This window comes from Oncorhynchus kisutch, unplaced genomic scaffold, assembly GCF_002021735.2.
Source record: "Oncorhynchus kisutch isolate 150728-3 unplaced genomic scaffold, Okis_V2 scaffold3219, whole genome shotgun sequence".
Classification (NCBI taxonomy): domain Eukaryota; kingdom Metazoa; phylum Chordata; class Actinopteri; order Salmoniformes; family Salmonidae; genus Oncorhynchus; species Oncorhynchus kisutch.
Genome location: NW_022265164.1, coordinates 516,498 through 539,906, shown reverse-complemented (window position 1 = coordinate 539,906; position 23,409 = coordinate 516,498). Strand labels below are relative to the sequence as shown.

Below are 23,409 nucleotides of genomic sequence, written 5' to 3'. Positions count from 1 at the left end.
TTGTCAATGAGAATGTGGTGAAACTGCAGCTGGGAGGCTCAGTGTGAAACAGAGAGACAGGCCTGAATCAGGGGGTAGATTGGACACTGATGTAAATGCTCTTTATTTCGGATTTGGGGATTTGAAAAATGCATGAAATATTGTACTTTATTCAATGGAGTGGGTAAAACAGGAGTTTTTCTGGTGGTTGAACTAATTTCTTTACAACAGAAATTATTATTCTGGGGTCCCCCTCACCATTATTATTCTGGGGTCCCCCCTCACCATTATTATTCTGGGGTCCCCCTCACCATGATAATTCTAGGGTCCCCCCTCACCATTATTATTCTGGGGTCCCCCCTCACCATTATTATTCTGGGGTCCCCCTCACCATTATTATTCTGGGGTCCCCCTCACCATTATTATTCTGGGGTCCCCCTCACCATGATTATTCTGGGGTCCCCCCTCACCATTATTATTCTGGGGTCCCCCCTCACCATTATTATTCTGGGGTCCCCCCTCACCATTATTATTCTGGGGTCCCCCTCACCATTATTATTCTGGGGTCCCCCTCACCATTATTATTCTGGGGTCCCCCTCACCATTATTATTCTGGGGTCCCCCTCACCATTATTATTCTGGGGTCCCCCCTCACCATTATTATTCTGGGGTCCCCCTCACCATGATAATTCTAGGGTCCCCCCTCACCATTATTATTCTGGGGTCCCCCCTCACCATGATTATTCTGGGGTCCCCCCTCACCATTATTATTCTGGGGTCCCCCTCACCATTATTATTCTGGGGTCCCCCTCACCATGATTATTCTGGGGTCCCCCTCACCATGATAATTCTGGGGTCCCCCCTCACCATTATTATTCTGGGGTCCCCCTCACCATTATTATTCTGGGGTCCCCCTCACCATTATTATTCTGGGGTCCCCCTCACCATTATTATTCTGGGGTCCCCCCTCACCATGATTATTCTGGGGTCCCCCCTCACCATTATTATTCTGGGGTCCCCCTCACCATTATTATTCTGGGGTCCCCCTCACCATGATTATTCTGGGGTCCCCCTCACCATGATTATTCTGGGGTCCCCCCTCACCATTATTATTCTGGGGTCCCCCCTCACCATTATTATTCTGGGGTCCCCCCTCACCATTATTATTCTGGGGTCCCTCTCACCATGATTATTCTGGGGTCCCCCCTCACCATGATTATTCTGGGGTCCCCCCTCACCATGATTATTCTGGGGTCCCCCCTCACCATTATTATTCTGGGGTCCCCCTCACCATTATTATTCTGGGGTCCCCCTCACCATTATTATTCTGGGGTCCCCCCTCACCATTATTATTCTGGGGTCCCTCTCACCATGATTATTCTGGGGTCCCCCCTCACCATGATTATTCTGGGGTCCCCCCTCACCATTATTATTCTGGGGTCCCCCCTCACCATTATTATTCTGGGGTCCCCCTCACCATGATAATTCTGGGGTCCCCCCTCACCATTATTATTCTGGGGTCCCCCTCACCATTTGCAATTAGATTAGTGTAACTTGTGTGCAGCTCCTCTTTGAATGCAGTCTGGTGATATGCTTTACATTCATACTCATTACAAATCTGCACTAATCAATCAACACATGCTTTCCTTTGGACATCTGCTAGTAATATACAACAACAAAAAACACCATATAGGTGCAGTGAAATGTGTTGTTTTACAGGGTCAGCCACAGTAGTACAGCATCCCTGGAGCAAATTAGTTCCTTGCTTAAGGACACATCAACAAATCTTTCAGATGTTTTCCTGTTCCACTCTGGTCCATTATTTTGTTATTATGTGATGAAAGAAATGAAAAATATGAGCTTTTTTGTCTGGAAATAAAATAAACATCGATCTCAACTGCGTTACCCACTCCAATCAGCAGATGGAGATGAGCGTCTTTCAGGCGACGCTGCCAGTGTGACGTATAATCTAGTGGACGGGATGTTTCTTCAACAACAACAACTGGTCAGACACCTCGGTAGCTTTCAAGACAAAATAGTCGTTGTTTAGTTGCACCTGTGTTTTAAAAATACGTATGTCTTGTTGCTAGCTAGTTTCCCCATTTAATTTCATATATACGTTGTTAGGTAGCTGGCTTGATAAATGAGCTTATCAATAGGCTAACGAACGCTAGCTAGCTAACATCTCCGACCATGAGTTCACTAAGCTACTCTCCTCCTGATAAAGAAGAGGACGTCTCCTGTTCGGAGAAAGAAGCTCTGGTGAAAGAGGAGGAGGAAGAGAAAGATGTTACAATACAAAAACAAGTAGATGGTGAGTCTGTTACCATGAAAGAAGAAGAGAAAGGCGTTTCAGTGAAAGAAGAGGAAGACGCGTTCAGAGTGAAAGAGGAGGAAGATGTTACAGTAAAAGAAGAGGAGGAAGAGAGAGAGGAGGATGCAGTTTTTGGAGTGAAAGAGGAGGATGAGATGACTGTCACATTGAAAGAGGAGGAGACAGGAGATCTGATTAAGACCCGTAAGTACTGTCTTAAAAACGGCAGCACAAACTATTGTTGAACTGATGCGTGGTTTTAAAGCGACGTTCGACTGACTGTTTATGCTTGAATATGTTGTTTAATGTAGGAATTGAAAAAACTACACTGTACGATGTGTATACCACCAAAGAGCGGGTCACCAACAACACGTTAATGGATTTACAGAATGGATTTGCTCTTATCATGACTCAAATTACACTGTATTACATTGGAGCTCGATTCCATAGAGGATGGTTGTAGCGTAGTCCTGTTGTAGATATGGAGGATGTAGCGTAGCCCTGTTGTAGATATAGATGATGTAGCGTAGCCCTGTTGTAGATATAGAGGATGTAGCGTAGCCCTGTTGTAGATATAGAGGATGTAGCGTAGCCCTGTTGTAGATATTAAGGATGCAGCGTAGCCCTGTTGTAGATATAGAGGATGTAGCGTAGCCCTGTTGTAGATATTAAGGATGCAGCGTAGCCCTGTTGTAGATATAGAGGATGTAGCGTAGCCCTGTTGTAGATATAGAGGATGTAGCGTAGCCCTGTTGTAGATATTAAGGATGCAGTGTAGCCCTGTTGTATATATAGAGGATGTAGCGTAGCCCTGTTGTAGATATTAAGGATGTAGCGTAGCCCTGTTGTAGATATTAAGGATGCAGCGTAGCCCTGTTGTAGATATTAAGGATGTAGCGTAGCCCTGTTGTAGATATTAAGGATGTAGCGTAGCCCTGTTTTAGATATAGACGATGTAGCGTAGCCCTGTTGTAGATATAGACGATGTAGCGTAGCCCTGTTTTAGATATAGACGATGTAGCGTAGCCCTGTTGTAGATATAGACGATGTAGCGTAGCCCTGTTTTAGATATAGACGATGTAGCGTAGCCCTGTTTTAGATATAGACGATGTAGCGTAGCCCTGTTGTAGATATAGACGATGTAGCGTAGCCCTGTTGTAGATATGGAGGATGTAGCCTAGCCCTGTTGTAGATATAGAGGATAAATCCATTTCAATTCAATCACGTTTTTGACAGCATCCCCTTTGAGTATCCATAGAGTATCCATAGTGTGTCCAGAGTATCCATAGTGTCCATAGTGTGTCCAGAGTATCCATAGTGTCCATAGTGTGTCCAGAGTATCCATATAGTGTCCGTAGTGTCCATAGAGTATCCATAGAGTGTCCATAGTGTATCCAGAGTGTCCACAGTGTCCATAGAGTATCCATAGAGTGTCCGTAGTGTCCATAGAGTATCCATATAGTGTCCATAGAGTGTCCATAGAGTGTCTGTAGTATCCATAGTGTTCATAGAGTGTCCATAGAGTATCCATAGTGTCCGTAGTGTCCATATAGTGTCCATAGAGTGTCCATAGAGTATCCATAGTGTCCATATAGTGTCCGTAGTATCCATAGTATCTAGAGTGTCCGTAGTATCCATAGTATCCATATAGTGTCCATAGTGTAGTGGTCAGAATGTGACTTTTTGGACCTGAATGGCAAAACATTCAGGAGATGTGGGGGCGGCAGGTAGCCTAGTGGTTAGAGCCTTGGACTAGTAACCAAAAGATTGCAAAATCGAATCCCCGAGCTGACAAGGTGAAAATCTGTCATTCAGCCCCCTGAACAAGGCAGTTAACCCACTGTTCCTAGGCCTTCATTAAAAATAAGAATTTGTTCTTAACTGACTTGTCTAGTTAAATAAATAATAAAAAATGTTCAAAGTTGACCCGTTTTGTATTCCCCACCATACCATGAGACATCCCATGTTTGAATCACTGGAATCGACAAACGGTTGAGTTTGATTATCATTTAAAAGCAAAAGGGTTGTTAAACTGTTTTATAACCCCCCCCTCTCCCCTCTCCCAATTAAAAAAATTAAATAATTACATTTTTAACCTTTTTAACATCAATTATCTAAAACGTGCAAAATCCATGTTGTAGTTTAGACCCTACTTTACATCATCTGAGGTTTCTGCCATCGGTTGAACAAAGGGAGTCATTTCAATTATACACATAGAATTCATAGAATGGACCTTTCAGACCATAGAATTCATAGAATGGACCTTTCAGACCATAGAATTCATAGAATGGACTTTTCAGACCATAGAATTCATAGAATGGACCTTTCAGACCATAGAATTCATAGAATGGACCTTTCAGATCATAGAATTCATAGAATGAACCTTTCAGATCATAGAATTCATAGAATGGACCTTTCAGACCATAAAATTCATAGAATGGACCTTTCAGACCATAGAATTCATAGAATGGACCTTTCAGACCATAGAAATCAGAATGATTCCTTCATAGAAAATGACTCAAGTAAAAGTCACTCAAGTAAAATACTACTTGAGTAAAAGTCTAAAAGTATTTGGTTTTAAATATACTTAAGTGTCAAATGTAAATGTAATTCCTAAAATATACTTTTAAGTATAAAAAGTAAAAGTATAAATAATTTCACATTCCTTATATTAAGCAAACCAAACTGCACCATTTTCTTTTTTTAAAATTATTTTACGGATAGCCAGGGGCAAACACACCAACACTCAGACGTTATTTACAAACAATGTATTTGTCAGATCAGATGCAGTAAGGATGACCAGGGATGTTCTCTTGATAAGTGTGTGAATTGGACCATTTTTCTGTCCTGCTAAGCATTCAAAATGTAACGAGTACTTTTGGATGTCAAGGAAAAGTACTTAGGTAGTACTTTAAAGTAGTTTTACTTAAGGTCTTTGCACCTCTGCTTCAGACCACTGCAGTACATCATTGAAATTGTAATGAACTTCTAATTACTACCACAAAGATGGCCGCCGGTCCATCCAACCGTTGAATGTCAACTTAAATGGTCCTCTCTATTCTGTTTATTTTTATGATTTTCAACAGGTTTCCTATGGAGGATTTACAGTATAATTTAAAACAACAGATATTCCCATTCAAGTCCAACATTCTCTGATGTGTGGACCTCCAACCATCTTTGTGGTTCGATTTGGAAGTCGAAATGTACATTTTACTTTTAATTATGTCATGTTGTGAAAACTGACCTCAGGTTATTAAGGGTTGTTGTCTGGATTAAACCTCATAGGAAGACAGTTTTATCATGTGGAGGTTTCCTTCAGTTCTCTGTTTAACTAAATAATCTGTTTGTCTTTGGAAGGAGAGAGACCAGTCTCTCCCTCTAACAGCGGGAAGAGTCCTTCAGGGGAACCAGACCCAGAGACGCCCAAACCAGCCAAACGACATCACTGCTCGCACTGCGGAAAGGGTTTTACTAAGTTACGAAACCTAAAAGAGCATGAGAGGACACACACAGGAGAAAAGCCTTTCCAATGCTCCCAGTGTGGAAACAGTTTTAGTCAGTTAGGAAGCCTGAAAATACACAAGAGAATACACTCTGGAGAGAAGCCTTATCACTGCTCCCATTGTGGATTGACTTTTACCTGGTTAGGGAGCCTGAAGTCACATGAGAGAATACACACAGGAGAAAAGCACTACCACTGTTCCCACTGTGGAAAGAGTTTTAGGTGGTTAGAAGGCCTGACAAAGCATGAGAGGACACACACAGGAGAAAAGCCCTACCACTGTTCCCACTGTGGAAAGAGTTTTACTCAGTTGGGGAACCTGAAATCACATCAGAGGATACATACACAGGAGGAGAAGACATACCACTGCTCTAATTGTGGAAAGACATTTTCCCAGGCAGAGGACCTGAAATCACATGAGAGAATAGAGAGCCTGTGTTCTGACTTGTGTTTTTGATTGAGAATTTGTGTTTTTGTTTATGCCAAATTAAATCATATTGTTTATATGAAATCATTAAAAAAAAGAGTTTTACTTTTGTTTGAGTTTTTTCATCTGGAGACCTGATCATGTCTAAAATCAAATCAAATATTTTAAAATATGTATAAAAAAAAAAAAAAAATTAAACTTCTTATTAGCTTCGATTGATTGGATGCAAAATGTCAACCCTATGATGTTGTTTATTATATTATTTGCAAAATGTAAATTATTATATAAGTAAGTAGCCTTCCAGAACAGCTCATAGAAACAGGAGCCTTGTCTTGTATGATCCAGAACAAATCAAAGTTTATTAGTCACGGGAGTTAATGCAACAGGTGTAGTAGACCTTACAGTGAAATGCTGAATACAACAGGTGTAGTAGACCTTACAGTGAAATGATGAATACAACAGGTGTAGTAGACCTTACAGTGAAATGATGAATACAACAGGTGTAGTAGACCTCACAGTGAAATGCTGACTACAACAGGTGTAGTAGACCTCAGTGAAATGCTGAATACAACAGGTGTAGTAGACCTTACAGTGAAATGCTGAATACAACAGGTGTAGTAGACCTCACAGTGAAATGCTGAATTACAACAGGTGTAGTAGACCTTACTTACAGGCCCTAACCAACAGTGTGATTTTTAAGTAAAAAAATAGGTATTAGGTGAACAATAGATAAGTAAAGAAATAAAAAACAACAGTAGAAAATAACAGTGGCGAGGCTACATACAGACACTGGTTAGTCGGACTAATTGAGGTAGTATGTACATCAATGTATAGTTAAAGGGGCACTGGTTAGTCGGGCTAATTGAGGTAGTATGTACATCAATGTATAGTTAAAGGGACACTGGTTAGTCGGGCTAATTGAGGCAGTATGTACATCAATGTATAGTTAAAGGGACTATGTATATAAGATAAACAGAGAGTAGCAGCAGCGTAAAAGAGGGGTTGGGGGGGCGGGTATTGTGTCATTATGGGGTATTGTGACGTCATGGGGTATTGTGTCATTATGGGGTGTTATGTCATTATGGGGTATTGTGTCGTCATGGGATATTGTGTTGCCATGGGATATTGAGTCATTACGGGGTATTGAGTCATTACGGGGTATTGTGTTGTTATGGGGTATTGTGTCATCATGGGGTATTGAGTCATTACGGGGTATTGTGTCATTATGGGGTATTGTGTCATTACGGGGTATTGTGTCGTTACGGGGTATTGTGTCGTTACGGGGTATTGTGTCGTCATGGGGTATTGTGTCGTTATGGGGTATTGTGTCATCATGGGGTATTGTGTCATCATGGGGTATTGTGTCATCATGGGGTATTGTGTCATCATGGGGTATTGTGTCATCATGGGGTATTGTGTCGTTATGGGGTATTGTGTCATCATGGGGTATTGTGTCGTCATGGGGTATTGTGTCATCATGGGGTATTGTGTCATCATGGGGTATTGTGTCGTCATGGGGTATTGTGTCATTACGGGGTATTGTGTCGTTACGGGGTATTGTGTCGTTACGGGGTATTGTGTCGTTACGGGGTATTGTGTCGTTATGGGGTATTGTGTCATCATGGGGTATTTTGTCATCATGGGGTATTGTGTCATCATGGGGTATTGTGTCATCATGGGGTATTGTGTCATCATGGGGTATTGTGTCGTTATGGGGTATTGTGTCGTTATGGGGTATTGTGTCATCATGGGGTATTGTGTCATCATGGGGTATTGTGTCATTATGGGGTATTGTGTCATTACGGGGTATTGTGTCGTTATGGGGTATTGTGTCGTTATGGGGTATTGTGTCGTTATGGGGTATTGTGTCATCATGGGGTATTGTGTCATCATGGGGTATTGTGTCGTTATGGGGTATTGTGTCATCATGGGGTATTGTGTCATTACGGGGTATTGAGTCGTTATGGGGTATTGTGTCATTACGGGGTATTGTGTCGTTATGGGGTATTGTGTCGTTATGGGGTATTGTGTCGTTATGGGGTATTGTGTCATTATGGGGTATTGTGTCGTTATGGGGTATTGTGTCATTATGGGGTATTGTGTCATTACGGGGTATTGTGTCATTACGGGGTATTGTGTCGTTATGGGGTATTGTGTCGTTATGGGGTATTGTGTCGTTATGGGGTATTGTGTCATTATGGGGTATTGTGTCATTATGGGGTATTGTGTGTAGAGTGATGAGGAGAAAAATGTATTTCATCCATTTTAGAATAAGGCTGTAACGTAACTGTCACGCCTTGGTCTTAGTATTTTGTGTTTTCTTTAATTATTTGTTCAGGCCAGGGTGTGACATGGGTTTATTGTGTTGTCGTATTGGGGTTTTTGTAGGCATTGGGATTGTGGCTGATTAGGGGTGTGTCTAGCATAGGCTTGGCTGCCTGAGGCGGTTCTCAATCAGAGTCAGGTGATATTTGTTGTCTCTGATTGGGAACCATATTTAGGTAGCCGGGGTTTCACTTAGTATTTTGTGGGTGATTGTTCCTGTATCTGTGTAGTGTTCACCAGACAGGCTGTATAGGTTTTCATGTTCTGTTTGTTGTTTTGTATTTCATGTATCGCTATTTTTTCATTAAAGAACATGAGTAACCACCACGCTGCATTTCGGTCCGACTCTCCTTCAACAGACGAACGCCATTACAGAATCACCCACCACACACGGACCGAGTGGCGTGGTAACAGGCAGCAACAGCAGGAGCAGCGAAAGGAGGATGAATTGTTCAGAGAGGGACCCTGGGATCAGCCGGGAGAATATCGCCGCCCCAAAGAAGAACTAGAGGCGGAGAGAGCTGAGAGACGCTGGTATTACGAGAAACAACAGCGGCAGCAGGAGCTACAAAATCGGGACTATACGACGTGGGAAGAAATAGACAGGTGGGCGGTCGACCCAGAGAGAGTGCCGGAGCCCGCCTGGGATTCGCTGGATCAGTGCGAAGAGGGTTATAGGAGAATGGAGTTGGAGAGACAATCACGACGGCGCAGAAGAAAGCCCGTGAGTCAGCCCCAAAAATGTATTGGGGGGGGGGGGGCTCAGAGGGAGAGTGGCAGAGTCAGGAGATAGACCTGAGCCAACTCTCCTTGTTAATCGTGAAGAGCCGGTGTTAGAGGTGAGCGAAGCTGAGACTGTGAAGGAGTTAATGGGGAAAGTGGAGTGGAGAGTAATGGTGCTTTAGGTACAAGATTCGTCCGACGGAGAGTGTTTCGGGGATTTGATGGCACCTGGGTCAGCGCTCCATACTCATCCTGAGGTGCGTGTTAGTCAGCTGGTGAGAATTGTGCCAGCCTCACGCACTAGGCCTCCTGTGTACCTACCTAGCCTTGCACGTCCTGTGCCAGTCCTGCTTTCAGGCTCTCCAGTACACCTTCACGGTCCAGTCCATCCTGTGTCACCTTCACATACCAGTCCTCCGGTGGCAGCTCCCCGCACCAGGCTTCCTGTGCGTGTCCTCGATCCAGTACCACCAGTTCCAGCACCACGCACCAGGCCTTCAGTGCGCCTCGCCTGTTCAGCGCAGCCAGCGCTTTCCTCCTCTCCTGCGCTGTTGGAGTCTCCCGCCTGTTCAGCGCTTCCAGAGCCTTTCTCCTCTCCTGCGCTGCCAGAGTCTCCTGCCTGTTCAACGCAGCCAGAGCCTTCCTTCTCTACAGCGCTGCTGGAGTCTCCCGCCTGTTTAGCGCAGCCAGAGCCTTTCTCCTCTCCTGCGCTGCCGGAGCCTCCCGCCTGTTCAGCGCAGCCAGCGTTTTCCTCCTCTCCTGCGCTGTCGGAGTCTCCCGCCTGTTCAGCGCTTCCAGAGCCTTCCTCCTCTACAGCGCTGCCGGAGCCTCCTGCCTGTTCGGAGCAGCCTGAGCTGCCAGACTGCATGGAGCAGCCTGAGATGTCAGTCTGCATGGAGCAGCCAGAGCTGTCAGTCTGCATGGAGCAGCCAGAGCTGTCAGTCTGCATGGAGCAGCCAGAGCTGTCAGTCTGCATGGAGCAGCCAGAGCAGTCAGTCTGCATGGAGCAGCCTGAGCTGTCAGTCTGCATGGAGCAGCCTGAGATGCCAGTTTGCATGGAGCAGCCAGAGCTGTCAGTCTGCACAAAGCAACCAGTCTGCATGGAGCAGCCAGAGATGTCAGTCTGCATGGAGCAGCCAGAGCTGCCAGTCTGCATGGAGAAGCCAGAGCTGTCAATCTGCATGGAGCAGCCAGAGTTGCCAATCTACATGGAGCAGCCAAAGCTGCCAGTTTGCATGGAGCAGCCAGAGCTGCCAGTTTGCATGGAGCAGCCAGAGCTGTCAGTCAGCCATGATTCTTCCAGATCTGCCAGTCAACCAGACTCTTCCAGATCCGCCAGCCAGCCAGGATCTGCCGGAGCCAACTACCTGCCTGGGCTTCCTCTCAGTACTGGGCTTCCTCTCAGTACTGGGCTTCCCCTCAGTCCCGGGCTTCCCCTCAGTCCCGGGCTTCCCCTCAGTCCCGGGCTGCCCCTCAGTCTCGGGCTTCCCCTCAGTCCCGAGCTTCCCCTCAGTCCCGAGCTGCCCCTCAGTCCCGAGCTGCCCCTCAGTCCCGAGCTGCCCCTTAGTCCAGTGGGGTTCTGGGTGAGGACTATTAGGCCATGGTCGGCGGCGAGGGTGGATTATCCCAGGACGCGAAGGGGAGGAACATTGACATTAATGGAGTGGTGTCCACGTCCCAAGCCGGAGCCGCCACCATGGACAGACGCCCACCCGGACCCTCCCTATGGTTTTGAGGTGCGTCCGGGAGTCCGCACCTTGGGGGGGGGGGGTTCTGTAGTATTTTGTGTTTTCTTTAATTATTTGTTCAGGCCAGGGTGTGACATGGGTTTATTGTGTTGTCGTATTGGGGTTTTTGTAGGCATTGGGATTGTGGCTGATTAGGGGTGTGTCTAGCATAGGCTTGGCTGCCTGAGGCGGTTCTCAATCAGAGTCAGGTGATATTCGTTGTCTCTGATTGGGAACCATATTTAGGTAGCCGGGGTTTCACTTAGTATTTTGTGGGTGATTGTTGGAAAATGGGAAGGGGTCTGAATACTTTCCGAATTCACTGTTTCAAATAGTATGTTGAAACAATGTCGAAATAAACATGTCTTCATTTTCACACAGTCAGAAACTATAAATAGATGTCTACATTTTAATTAGTAAAAAGATCCTCAAATATCACATTCATTTGTAACTATCAATTTTTTCACAAAGTTGGTTCCTGTTGAAGTGTTTGGTTACTAATCCAACACTCTAACCACTAGGCTACACTACCGCTCCAAATGATTGGTCCTGTTCGTGTTTGGTGAAACAGAAACCCTGATGATTGGTTGACCCAATAGAACCTTCCACAATGCAGCCAATGGCTGTAAGTTACAGCTGGGGATGAGGAATTGTCTGCAGTCGACTGTCTGCAATTGACTTTATGATCTTTGATTAAATGGTTGTTTGATGTAGTTCATGTAGTCGACATTTAGGCGGTGATGGAGGTGATGGACACTTTTTATCCCCATAATGCATCACAATTTGAAAAGGCGGTGACTTGACAAAAGTGATCCGCTCGAACGAGCCCATTGCCATAACATGTGCAAACACCTGTCCAAGCGTTGTAAACTCAGTCAGGTGTCAGCAACGTCTGAGCAGAGAAACGCACCCAAAGACTGCAGGTGGGGGCATTTAAAGAGCTAGCCCCAACCCTTTTCAGGTGAATGAGGTGGGCTGAGGTGTGGCAACCAATAATGCTGTGTTCGTAACCAAGTGCGAGGTCGGGATATTCCAATTGTGAAGTAGTAAATACCAGTTGAATGGCCATTCATGTGGATTTTTTCCCAGTCGTATGTGGTAAATTCCCACTTGGTTATGAATGCAGCGTACTGATAACTAACCCCATATGTGTCATTGGCGTTGTTTCCAATGGGAACAAAGTTGTATCGTGCCTCACATTCATCACACATGACATAGGTATCATCTTGCTCTTTCAGCACTTCATCAAATCTTTCCCAAACTTCACTTTTGTGACCCTCCCGTCTCTTTATTTTCAACTCTCCATTTCGCAGATTTTCTTAATAAATTAATAAACAATTATCTGTTTGTTTGACTGAATCACAAAATATTGCTGATGTGAAGTAGTATAATTTTATTTAACTAGGCAAGTCAGTTAAGAACAAATTCTTATTTACAATGACGGCCTACCAAAAGGCAAAATGCAGGATGGGGGATAGAAAAAATATATAGGACCAAACACATCACGACAAGAGAGACAACACAATCTTACAACACATACACTACATAAAGAGAGACCTAAGACGACAACATGGCATGGCAGCAACACATGACAACAACATGACAGCAGCACAAGGCATTGTACAAACATTATTGGGCACAGACAACAGCACAAAGAGGAAGAAGGTCGAGACAACAATACATCAAGCAAAGCAGCCATAACACTGACAATTGACATTATATTGTCAAGATTGGAGTTAAATCCCTAACTAGGTATTCATGTATTAACATTTTATTCATTAAGCAGGCTCATATCAAACCAACGACCCTGGCGTTGCGTGCGCCATGCTTTATCAACTGAGCTACACGGAACTATTCTACCAGTATCTATTCATAACGTACATATTCATATGTAGCTACAGGTCTGCATTAAACTATTCTACCAGTATATATTCATAATGTACATATTCACATGTGGCTACACGTCGGCATAGACGAATGTTTTTGCTCATCTTTAAATGAATAAACAATGTAGTGAATATTTTTCTAAACTGCGTTACCCATTCCAATCAGCTGACGGCGATATGCGACCTTCAGCTGGTGACGTCATATCTAGTGGACCAAACGACACCGGAAGCTGTTTCACCAACACGGATACTGACTCATTCAACCACCTCCGTAGCCTGGTAGCCAACATACAACCGAAAGCATTAAAGCTCTTTAGACCATTTTTTGTGTAAATTGATCTCGGTGTTTTTAACACACCGATCTACTATTTTACTTAAACGTAACTTGTTCAATTTACAAATGTGTTGATTATACTTAACCTAAGCTAATCGTCAATGCTAGCTAGCTAGCCCACCATGAGCTCTCCAAGCTACTCTCCTCCTGCTAAAGAAGAGGAGGTCTGCTGGACGGAGAAAGAGGGTCTGGGGCTGAACATTGTCGTGAAAGAAGAGGGGGAGGATGTTTCAGTAAAAGGAGAGGAAGAAGCGTTCAGAATGAAAGAGGAGGAAGAGGAGGCTATCAGTATCACATTGAAAGAAGAGGAAGAACCTTTTGGAGTGGAAGAGGAGGCTATCCCAATAAAAGAGGAGGAAGACGCTTGGAGAGATGAAGAGGAGACTGAAGATCTGATTAACACCAGTGAGTACTGTCTTAAAAACACGGCCAGAAACTCTGCAGTTGTTGAACTAATGTGTGATTTTAAAGCCAAAGGGTCATTGCACTGAAATGTGCTCCTCACCAGAACCCCAAATATAAGCTTGTAAACAGTGCAAATGTAAACAAACACTGTATTTGACTCAAAACGGTTTTAAAACCATCATTTTGATCTGATGGTGGGTCCTTGCATCCACAGCTCTGTCTATGAATTAGAGATGTTCCATTTGTTCAAACCCTCAGCTACTCTCCCCTCTCTGGTTATTAGGACAGTGGAGATATAAAACGGTTAAGTACCAATAAGGAGTATGGTATTTATGGCTCTACCTTTCTCACTCATTATTATTCATGATCCATTCATGATTATCCCTAATCATGTTAGCATCCATATTAATATACAAGTGTTCAGAAACATATTCTATTCTTGTGTGACTCGTATGATACGATAAATTATGTACTGTTCATTTCTATTGGGAACAATATCATCTGAAACACAACCAAAACAAACTGCAAATGTATCCAACAAGTTTGCTGAGTCACAAGCTTGATGTAGTCATTGTGTTCTAGGAATATGGGACCAAATACTTCAATACACATATAAATTAATTTTGGCCAAATACTTCTGAGGTATTCAAATGGGGGGACAAGATACATGAAGTGGTGTTATTTCTAAGAGCCACATTAAACTGTTATCTTCCCTGTCTAGATAAATACATAGGGTGATCACAGAGCCACATTAAACTGTTATCTTCCCTGTCTAGATAAATACGTAGTGGAGTACAGAGCCACATTAAACTGTTATCTTCCCTGTCCAGATAAATACGTAGTGGAGTACAGAGCCACATTAAACTGTTATCTTCCCTGTCCAGATAAATACGTAGTGGAGTACAGAGCCACATTAAACTGTTATCTTCCCTGTCTAGATAAATACGTAGTGCAGTACAGAGCCACATTCAACTGTTATATTCCCTGTCTAGATAAATACGTAGGGTGATCACAGAGCCACATTAAACTGTTATCTTCCCTGTCTAGATAAATATGTAGTGGAACACAGAGCCACATTATACTGTTATCTTCCCTGTCTAGATAAATATGTAGTGGAACACAGAGCCACATTAAACTGTTATCTTCCCTTTCCAGATGAATACAGTGCCTTGCGAAAGTATTCGGCCCCCTTGAACTTTGCGACCTTTTGCCACATTTCAGGCTTCAGACATAAAGATATAAAACTGTATTTTTTAGTGAAGAATCAACAACAAGTGGGACACAATCATGAAGTGGAACGACATTTATTGGATATTTCAAACTTTTTTAACAAATCAAAAACAGAAAAATTGGGCGTGCAAAATTATTCAGCCCCAGACACACTTCTTCAGGTACCAACAGATTCACAGTAAACCCCAGACACACTTCTTCAGGTACCAACAGATTCACAGTAAACCCCAGACACACTTCTTCAGGTACCAACAGATTCACAGTAAACCCCAGACACACTTCTTCAGGTACCAACAAAAGAATCAACAACAAGTGGGACACAATCATGAAGTGGAACGACATTTATTGGATATTTCAAACTTTTTTAACAAATCAAAAACAGAAAAATTGGGCGTGCAAAATTATTCAGCCCCAGACACACTTCTTCAGGTACCAACAGATTCACAGTAAACCCCAGACACACTTCTTCAGGTACCAACAGATTCACAGTAAACCCCAGACACACTTCTTCAGGTACCAACAGATTCACAGTAAACCCCAGACACACTTCTTCAGGTACCTGCAGATTCCTAACTTTACAAGAAAGATATTCCCCTCTTTCCCTTCTCTCCCACCCACCAGCTGGCTTGATAAATGTCTGAACCTGGATCCCTATGTACAGGGACACATTTCTATGCTGTATGACATTATTCTGAATATTGCATGCCCCCCACTTCTGACCAATGGAAAGCGTTGAGGGAGGGAGGGAGGGAGAGTTTGGAAGCGAGATTTCCGATATCACCTGACATCCTGAATACACTTCATCCTCAATCTGCAGTAGACACGGGTTACTGCAGTTTAAAGTATTCTACAGTAGTATTCTGCAGTAGACACGGGTTACTGCAGTTTAAAGTATTCTGCAGTAGTATTCTGCAGTAGACAGGTTACTACAGTTTAAAGTATTCTGCAGTAGACAGGTTACTACAGTTTAAAGTATTCTGCAGTAGTATTCTGCATTAGACACAGGTTACTACAGTTTAAAGTATTCTGCAGTAGTATTCTGCAGTAGACAGGTTACTACAGTTTAAAGTATTCTGCAGTAGACAGGTTACTACAGTTTAAAGTATTCTGCAGTAGTATTCTGCATTAAACACAGGTTACTGCAGTTTAAAGTATTCTGCATTAAACACAGGTTACTGCAGTTTAAAGTATTCTGCATTAAACACAGGTTACTACAGTTTAAAGTATTCTGCAGTAGTATTCTGCATTAAACACGGGTTACTGCAGTTTAAAGTATTCTGCAGTAGTATTCTACATTAGACACAAGTTACTACAGTTAAAGTATTCTGCAGGAGTATTCTGCATTAGACACAGGTTACTGCAGTTTAAAGTATTCTGCATTAGACACTGGTCATGTCTGACACTAGTTCATTCTGTTCCTCTACTGGTCATGTCTGACACTAGTTCCATTCTGTTACTCTACTGGTCATGTCTGACACTAGTTCATTCTGTTCCTCTACTGGTCATGTCTGACACTAGTTCCATTCTAATACTCTACTGGTCATGTCTGACACTAGTTCCATTCTACTAATCTACTGGTCATGTCTGACAATAGTTCCATTCTGTTTCTCTACTGGTCATGCCCGACACTAGTTCATTCTGCCCCTCGTTCTTTGAGACTGTCTCATATACATGCACTAAGGACATTTCCCCAGATACCTCTGTCGCTATTTTCTGGGTAGCACCCGAAGGGCTCCCTCTCTGTAACACCCAATCAGAGGCCATAGCTTTCTCATCCCTCCAAACATATTATTATTCTTAAGTGGAAGTCAGATACCCAGCCTTCGCATGTTCACTGGGTCAGTGATGTTATGTCTTATATCTTAAACTTGAGAAGCTCAAATATTCCATCCGTGGCTTCTCTTGTCAAGCAGCGATTTCTTAAGTACTTTGAGAGTAACCTCTGAGATCTTAATATAGCCTCTGCTCTGAGATCTTAATATAGCCTCTGCTCTGAGATCTTAATATAGCCTCTGCTCTGAGACCTTAATATAACCTCTGCAACTCCCCATATCCTTCCATTGTTTATATGTACATCCAGATACTAACAGTGGTGGCCTAAAAGTGCTCGGTCCTCTTTTTCCTGTAGTCCACAATCATCTCCTTTGTCTTGATCACGTTGAGGGAGAGGTTGTTGTTCTGGCACCACACGGCCAGGTCTCTGATCCCCTCCCTATAGTCTACAGGAGGGGACTGAGCACGCACCCCTGAGGGACCCCTGTGTTGAGGATCAGTGTGGCGGATATGCTACTGTGATTTATTTGTATCCTTTATTTTATCAGGTATGTTTACTGAGAACACATTTACTCATTTACAGCAACGACCTAGGGAATAGTGACAGGGGAGAGGAGATGAATGAGCCAATTGGAAGTTGGGGATGATTAGGTTGGCCATGATGGTATGAAGGCCAGGCTGGGAATTTAGCCAGGACACCGGGGTTAACTACTCTACTCTTAAGATAAGTTCAGCGGGATCTTTAGTGACCACAGAGAGTCAGGACATCCCATCCAAAAGACTGTCCCCAATCACTGCCCTGGGGAATTGGGATATTTTTTTTAGACCAGAGGAAAGACTGCCTCCTACTGGCCCTCCAACACCACTTCCAGCAGCACCTGATCTCCCATCCAGGTACCGAGCAGGACCAACCCTGCTTAGCTTCAGAGGCAAATCAGCAGTGGTATGCAGCGTGGTATGCTGCTGGTTAACATGCTCCTTTGTTGAGTGATCTAGTCCAGATTTAACCTCATAGGAAGACAGTTGTATTATGTGGAGGTTTCATTCAGGTCTCTGTTAAACTAAATCTGTTTGTCTTTGGCAGGAGAGAGACCAAACTCTCATGATGACAGCGGGAAGAGTCCTTCAGGGAAACCAGACCCGGCGACACCCAAACCAACGAGACGACATCAGTGCTCCCACTGTGGAAAGAGTTTTCCCTGGTTAAAGGCCCTGAAGCAGCATAAGAAAAAACACTCTGGAGAGAAGCCTTATCGCTGTTCTCAATGTGGAATGACTTTTACCTGGGCAGGAAGCCTATGGGGGCATAAGAGAATACACTCTGGAGAGAAGCCTTACCACTGCTCCCACTGTGGAAAGAGTTTTAGGAAGTTAGGTGACCTGAAGGCGCATGAGAGGACGCACACAGGAGAAAAGCCCTACCAATGCTCCCAGTGTGGAAATAGTTTTAGCAAGCTAGGGAACCTAAAACAGCATAAAAGAACACACACAGGAGAAAAGCCCTACCAATGCTCCCAGTGTGGAAAGAGTTTTAGCCATTCAGGGAGCCTTAAAGACCACGAGAGGAGACACAGACAAGAAAAACCCTACCAATGCTCCCTGTGTGGAAAGAGTTTTATCAAGTTAGGGGCCCTGAATCGGCATGAGAGGACACACACTGGAGGGGATAAAACGTACCACTGCTCCCTGTGTGAAAAGAGTTTTAACCGATTAAGACATCTGAATAAGCATGAAAGAATACATACACAGGAAGAGAAGACTTACCACTGCTCTCAGTGTGGAAAGACATTTTCCCAGTCAGAGGACCTGAAATCACATGAGAGAATAGAGAGACTGTGTTCTGACTTAAGTTTTTGACTGAGAATTTGTGTTTTTGTTTCATGCCACATTAAATCATATTGTTTATGATTTAACCTGTCTATATAATACATAACTGTACTATAACACACACAGGAGAGAGAACCTTCCACTGTTCTCATTTGCTTTTGACTGAGAATTAAGTGTTTTTTTGTTTTTTATAACCCACTGATGGGTTTAGATTTTTAAACTTTAAATATTGTTAATCATCCGTTTTACGAGAGACATAAGGGGTGCCATAGTCTGGTTTCTACAACAGAAGTTAATGGTTATGAGGAATGTATATATGGTGGGTTCAGTTAAGCTTGTAATGTGTTGAGTGAAGGGAGGACGATCACATGCTGGTGGAGAGATGTGGATTAGTGAGGAAGGGAGCCGAGGTCAGGTCACATGCTGGTGGAGAGATGTGGATTAGTGAGGAAGGGAGCCGAGGTCAGGTCACATGCTGGTGGAGAAATGTGGATTAGTGAGGAAGGGAGCCGAGGTCAGGTCACATGCTGGTGGAGAGATGTGGATTAGTGAGGAAGGGAGCCGAGCGTCAGGTCACATGCTGGTGGAGAGATGTGAGGAAGGGAGCCGAGGTCAGGTCACATGCTGGTGGAGAGATGTGGATTAGTGAGGAAGGGAGCCGAGGTCAGGTCACATGCTGGTGGAGAGATGTGGATTAGTGAGGAAGGGAGCCGAGGTCAGGTCACATGCTGGTGGAGAGATGTGGATTAGTGAGGAAGGGAGCCGAGGTCAGGTCACATGCTGGTGGAGAAATGTGGATTAGTGAGGAAGGGAGCCGAGGTCAGGTCACATGCTGGTGGAGAGATGTGGATTAGTGAGGAAGGGAGCCGAGGTCAGGTCACATGCTGGTGGAGAGATGTGTGGATTAGTGAGGAAGGGAGCCGAGGTCAGGTCACATGCTGGTGGAGAGATGTGGATTAGTGAGGAAGGGAGCCGAGGTCACATGAAGGGAGAAGGAACAGTTTATCGCCCGCGTCACTTAACTTCCTGCCTAGCAACAAAGATGTCATGTCTAGAGAGAAGGACGAGACTCCACCCAGATTGGGGTATATATATACATATATACATATACATATATATACATACTTATATATATACATATATATACATATACACATACATACATACATACACACATACATACATACACACATACATACATACATACATACACACATACATACATACACTACCACTGGTGGAAGTATGTCTTTGTCTGTTCAGCCGTTCGATCCTGAATAAAGTTGGTTGCCGCTTTTATTGTGTCCGTCGATTTCTTACTCTGATATTTAGAACCAAACACCACAAATCATATTGTTTTATGAATTCTTACAACAACAACAATTTTTTTTAAATTTTTTTCATCATTTACATTAATATTCAGACCCTTTGCTTTGAAACTCGAAATTAAGCTCAAGTGCATCCTGTTTCCATTTATCATCCTTGAGATGTTTCTTCAACTTGATTGGAGTGCACCTGTGGTAAATTCAATTGATTGGACATGATTTGGAAAGGCACACACCTGTCTATATACGGGTTTCACAGTTGACAGAGCATGTCAGAGCAAAAACCATAGAGCCCCGAGACAGGATTGTGTCGAGGACAAGATCTGGGGAAGGGTTGTGATCCTGGGCACCAAAAATGTCTGAAACAAGGCCTCCAAGTACATAGTGGCCTCCATCTTAAATTGAAGACTGTTAACTAGAGCTGGTCGCCTGGCCAAACTGAGCAATCGGGGGAGAAGAGCCTTGGTCAGGGAGGTGACCTAGAACACGATGATCACTCTGACAGAGCTCCTCTGTGAAGATGGAAGAATCTTCCAGAAGGACAACCATCTCTGAAACCGAGATATGCCTAAATGCCAAGTGTCATGTGTGGAGGAAACATGGCACTGTCCCTACGGTGAAGCATGGTGGTGGCAATATCATGCTGTCTGGATTTTTTTCATTGGCAGGGAGACTAGTCAGGATCGATGCAAAGATGAACAGAGAAAATTACAGAGAGATCCTTGATAAAAACCTGCTCCAGAGCGATCAGGACCTCAGACTGGGGCGAAGGTTCACCTTCCAACAGGACAACGACCCTAAGCACACACAAAGATAACGCAGGACTGGCTTTGAGACAAATCTCTGAATGTCCTTGAGTGGCCCAGCAAGAGCCCGGACTTGAACCTGATCTAACATCTTTGAAGAGATCTGAAAATAGCTGTGCAGCGACGCTCCCCAACCAACCTAACAGAGCTTGAGAGGATCTGCAGAGAAGAACGGGAGAAACTCCCCAAATACAGGTGTGCCAAGCTTGTAGCATCATACCTAAGAAGACTCAAGGCTGTAATCGCTGCCAAAGGTGCTTCAACAAAGTACTGAGTAAAGGGTCTGAATACTAATGTAAATGTGATATTTTTTTTATACATTTGCAAACATTTCTTAAAACCTGTTTTTGCTTTGTCATTAGGGGGTATTGTGATGTCATTACGGGGTATTGTGATGTCATTATGGGGTATTGTGATGTCATTAGGGGGTATTGTGTGTAGATTGATGAGAACAATTTAATTTATTTTAGAATAAGGCTGTAACAAAATGTGGAAAAAGTCAAGGGTTCTGAATACTTTCTGAATGCACTGTGTCTATATTAGGGTTACGATATATCGGTAAGCATATCGGAATCGGCTGATTATAGCTAACAATGCCAACGTCGGCCCAATGTCTAGTTTAACGCTGATTTGCAAAACCGATGTCAAAGCTGACGCGCATACCTATATAAAGTAGGTAGATGACGTAATGACGCCACGATATATACAGCGCTACACGTGCAACACAGCATTCCTAACCTAGCCCACAATGTCTGCTGTGTGGATCGATTTTAAAGTTTCAAAGGACGATAACAAAAAGGCCATATGCAATGTTTGTGCTGCTATTATTTCCTGAGGAGGGGAGAAAGTGAAATCTTTTCAATACCACAATGACTAATTTGAAAGACAAGAACAGCTCATACAGGGAACTCAATGACTCGTTTGAAAGATAACAGCTCATACAGGGAACTTAATGACTCATTTGAAAGTGCATCACCCCCAGGTGTTCTGCGACGACTTAGAACACTTCAAACAACTAAACAAGTTCAAGTCCAGCAGTCATTTGAAAGGGTAAGAAAATGTCAGTCTGGCAACACAAAGGTGAAATCCACTAACGCCAAGATAATGGAATTCATTGCCCTTGAAAATCAACCGATCTGCACCGGTCGAGCACTTCGTACACACTACCAAGTAGAAGCTATTTTTCAGATGTTGCCCTACCGGAGTTACACAGTCTCAGAGTTGTTGAAACTCACATCCATGAGCTACTTGCTTATGGGTGTCACTGTTATTATCTTCACGACTGACATTTGGACCAGCGATGTCAGCCCCATGAGCATGCTGAGTCTGAGAGCACAGTTGGTCGACGAGGATTTCGTACTTAGGAAAGCCGTATTGCTTGTTCAAGAATGTGCTGGTTCTCATACCAATGCTGCCATTTTCAATGGCATTTGAGAACATGTTTGAAACTTTGAAACATGAACACATTCTAACAACTGACTGGAGTAATAAGCTCCTCAACTGCGTCTGCAGCAGACGTGATACACTCTGTCATGGTCACTGGTCTCTGCTCACTGAAAGGAAACACTCAACAAAACTGCCGACCGTGGGGTTTATTTATTTTAAAAAAATATGTGACCTTTATTTTATATTTTTACTAGGTGTAATGGATGTGAAACGGCTAGCTAGTTAGCGGTGGTGCTGGTGTAATGGATGTGAAACGGCTAGCTAGTTAGCGGTGGTGCTGGTGTAACGGATGTGAAACGGCTAGCTAGTTAGCGGTGGTGCTGGTGTAATGGATGTGAAACGGCTAGCTAGTTAGCGGTGGTGCTGGTGTAATGGATGTGAAACGGCTAGCTAGTTAGCGGTGGTGCTGGTGTAATGGATGTGAAACGGCTAGCTAGTTAGCGGTGGTGCTGGTGTAATGGATGTGAAACGGCTAGCTAGTTAGCGGTGGTGCTGGTGTAACGGATGTGAAACGGCTAGCTAGTTAGCGGTGGTGCTGGTGTAATGGATGTGAAACGGCTAGCTAGTTAGCGGTGGTGCTGGTGTAACGGATGTGAAACGGCTAGCTAGTTAGCGGTGGTGCTGGTGTAATGGATGTGAAACGGCTAGCTAGTTAGCGGTGGTGCTGGTGTAATGGATGTGAAACGGCTAGCTAGTTAGCGGTGGTGCTGGTGTAATGGATGTGAAACGGCTAGCTAGTTAGCGGTGGTGCGCGCTAAATAGCAACACATGACAACACAGCATGGTAGCAACACAACATGGCAGCAGCAGGACATGGTACAAACATTATTTTTTACAAACCCCTCGAAGCATCGTTACCCATCACTCCACAAAAGCCGCGGCCCTTGCAGAGCAAGGGGAACCACTACTTCAAGGTCTCAGCGCAGGTGACGTCACCGATTGAAACGCTATTTAGCGCGCACCACCGCTAACTAGCTAGCCGTTTCACATATATGTAACCTTTATTTATTTTTTTACTAGGTGTAATGGATGTGAAACGGCTAGCTAGTTAGCGGTGGTGCGCGCTAAATAGCAACACATGACAACATGGTAGCAACACAACATGGCAGCAGCAGGACATGGTACAAACATTATTGGGCACAGACAACAGCACAAAGGGCAAGAAGGTAGAGGATTAAAACTTGTAAAAGTACTCAACTAGAAGCTGTGAACAAGCGATTCGGTGGTATTCTCTATGAGCCTCTTTACTGTGTCGCCGCCGTGCTCGATGCTAGGTACAAGGACCACTACTTCTTTATTAACAGGCATTCTCTCTGAGCCTCGATACGAGTGTAACAGTATAATTTTAGACCGTCCCCTCGCTCATACCCGGGCATGAAC

The 23,409-nt window shown here is 43.9% G+C and overlaps 2 protein-coding genes across 5 annotated transcripts; both read left to right on the top strand.

The window, feature by feature from the left end:
* The first annotated feature begins 1,914 nt into the window (after positions 1-1,914).
* Positions 1,915-6,327, top strand: LOC116371418 (gastrula zinc finger protein XlCGF7.1-like). The gene is made up of 2 exons (XM_031820278.1): positions 1,915-2,497; positions 5,651-6,327. Exons 1-2 carry the CDS (start codon positions 2,173-2,175, stop codon positions 6,250-6,252), a joined length of 927 nt encoding a protein of 308 aa, XP_031676138.1. The 5' UTR covers positions 1,915-2,172; the 3' UTR covers positions 6,253-6,327.
* Positions 6,328-13,050: 6,723 nt separating this feature from the next.
* On the top strand, positions 13,051-19,743 carry LOC116371431 (zinc finger protein 239-like). 4 transcript variants are annotated; one of them, XR_004208940.1, is made up of 3 exons: positions 13,452-13,622; positions 17,710-18,914; positions 19,064-19,743. XR_004208940.1 is itself a non-coding variant. In XM_031820297.1 (2 exons), the coding sequence occupies exons 1-2, from the start codon at positions 13,340-13,342 to the stop codon at positions 18,480-18,482; spliced, it is 1,056 nt and encodes a 351-aa protein (XP_031676157.1). In that variant the 5' UTR covers positions 13,051-13,339; the 3' UTR covers positions 18,483-19,743. The 4 variants fall into 4 exon arrangements, 1 of the variants encoding a protein (XP_031676157.1); XR_004208939.1 differs by having other exon boundaries at positions 17,710-18,966; XR_004208938.1 differs by having other exon boundaries at positions 17,710-19,323; positions 19,430-19,743.
* The last annotated feature ends 3,666 nt before the right edge of the window (positions 19,744-23,409 follow it).

Coding starts and splice junctions, on each gene's coding strand:
- LOC116371431 (XM_031820297.1), top strand. CDS start 13,340: ATGAGCTCTCCAAGCTACTCTCCTCCTGCTAAAGAAGAGGAGGTCTGC. Junction 13,623..17,709: donor TGAAGATCTGATTAACACCA/GTGAGTACTGTC, acceptor TGTCTTTGGCAG/GAGAGAGACCAAACTCTCAT.
- LOC116371418 (XM_031820278.1), top strand. CDS start 2,173: ATGAGTTCACTAAGCTACTCTCCTCCTGATAAAGAAGAGGACGTCTCC. Junction 2,498..5,650: donor AGGAGATCTGATTAAGACCC/GTAAGTACTGTC, acceptor TGTCTTTGGAAG/GAGAGAGACCAGTCTCTCCC.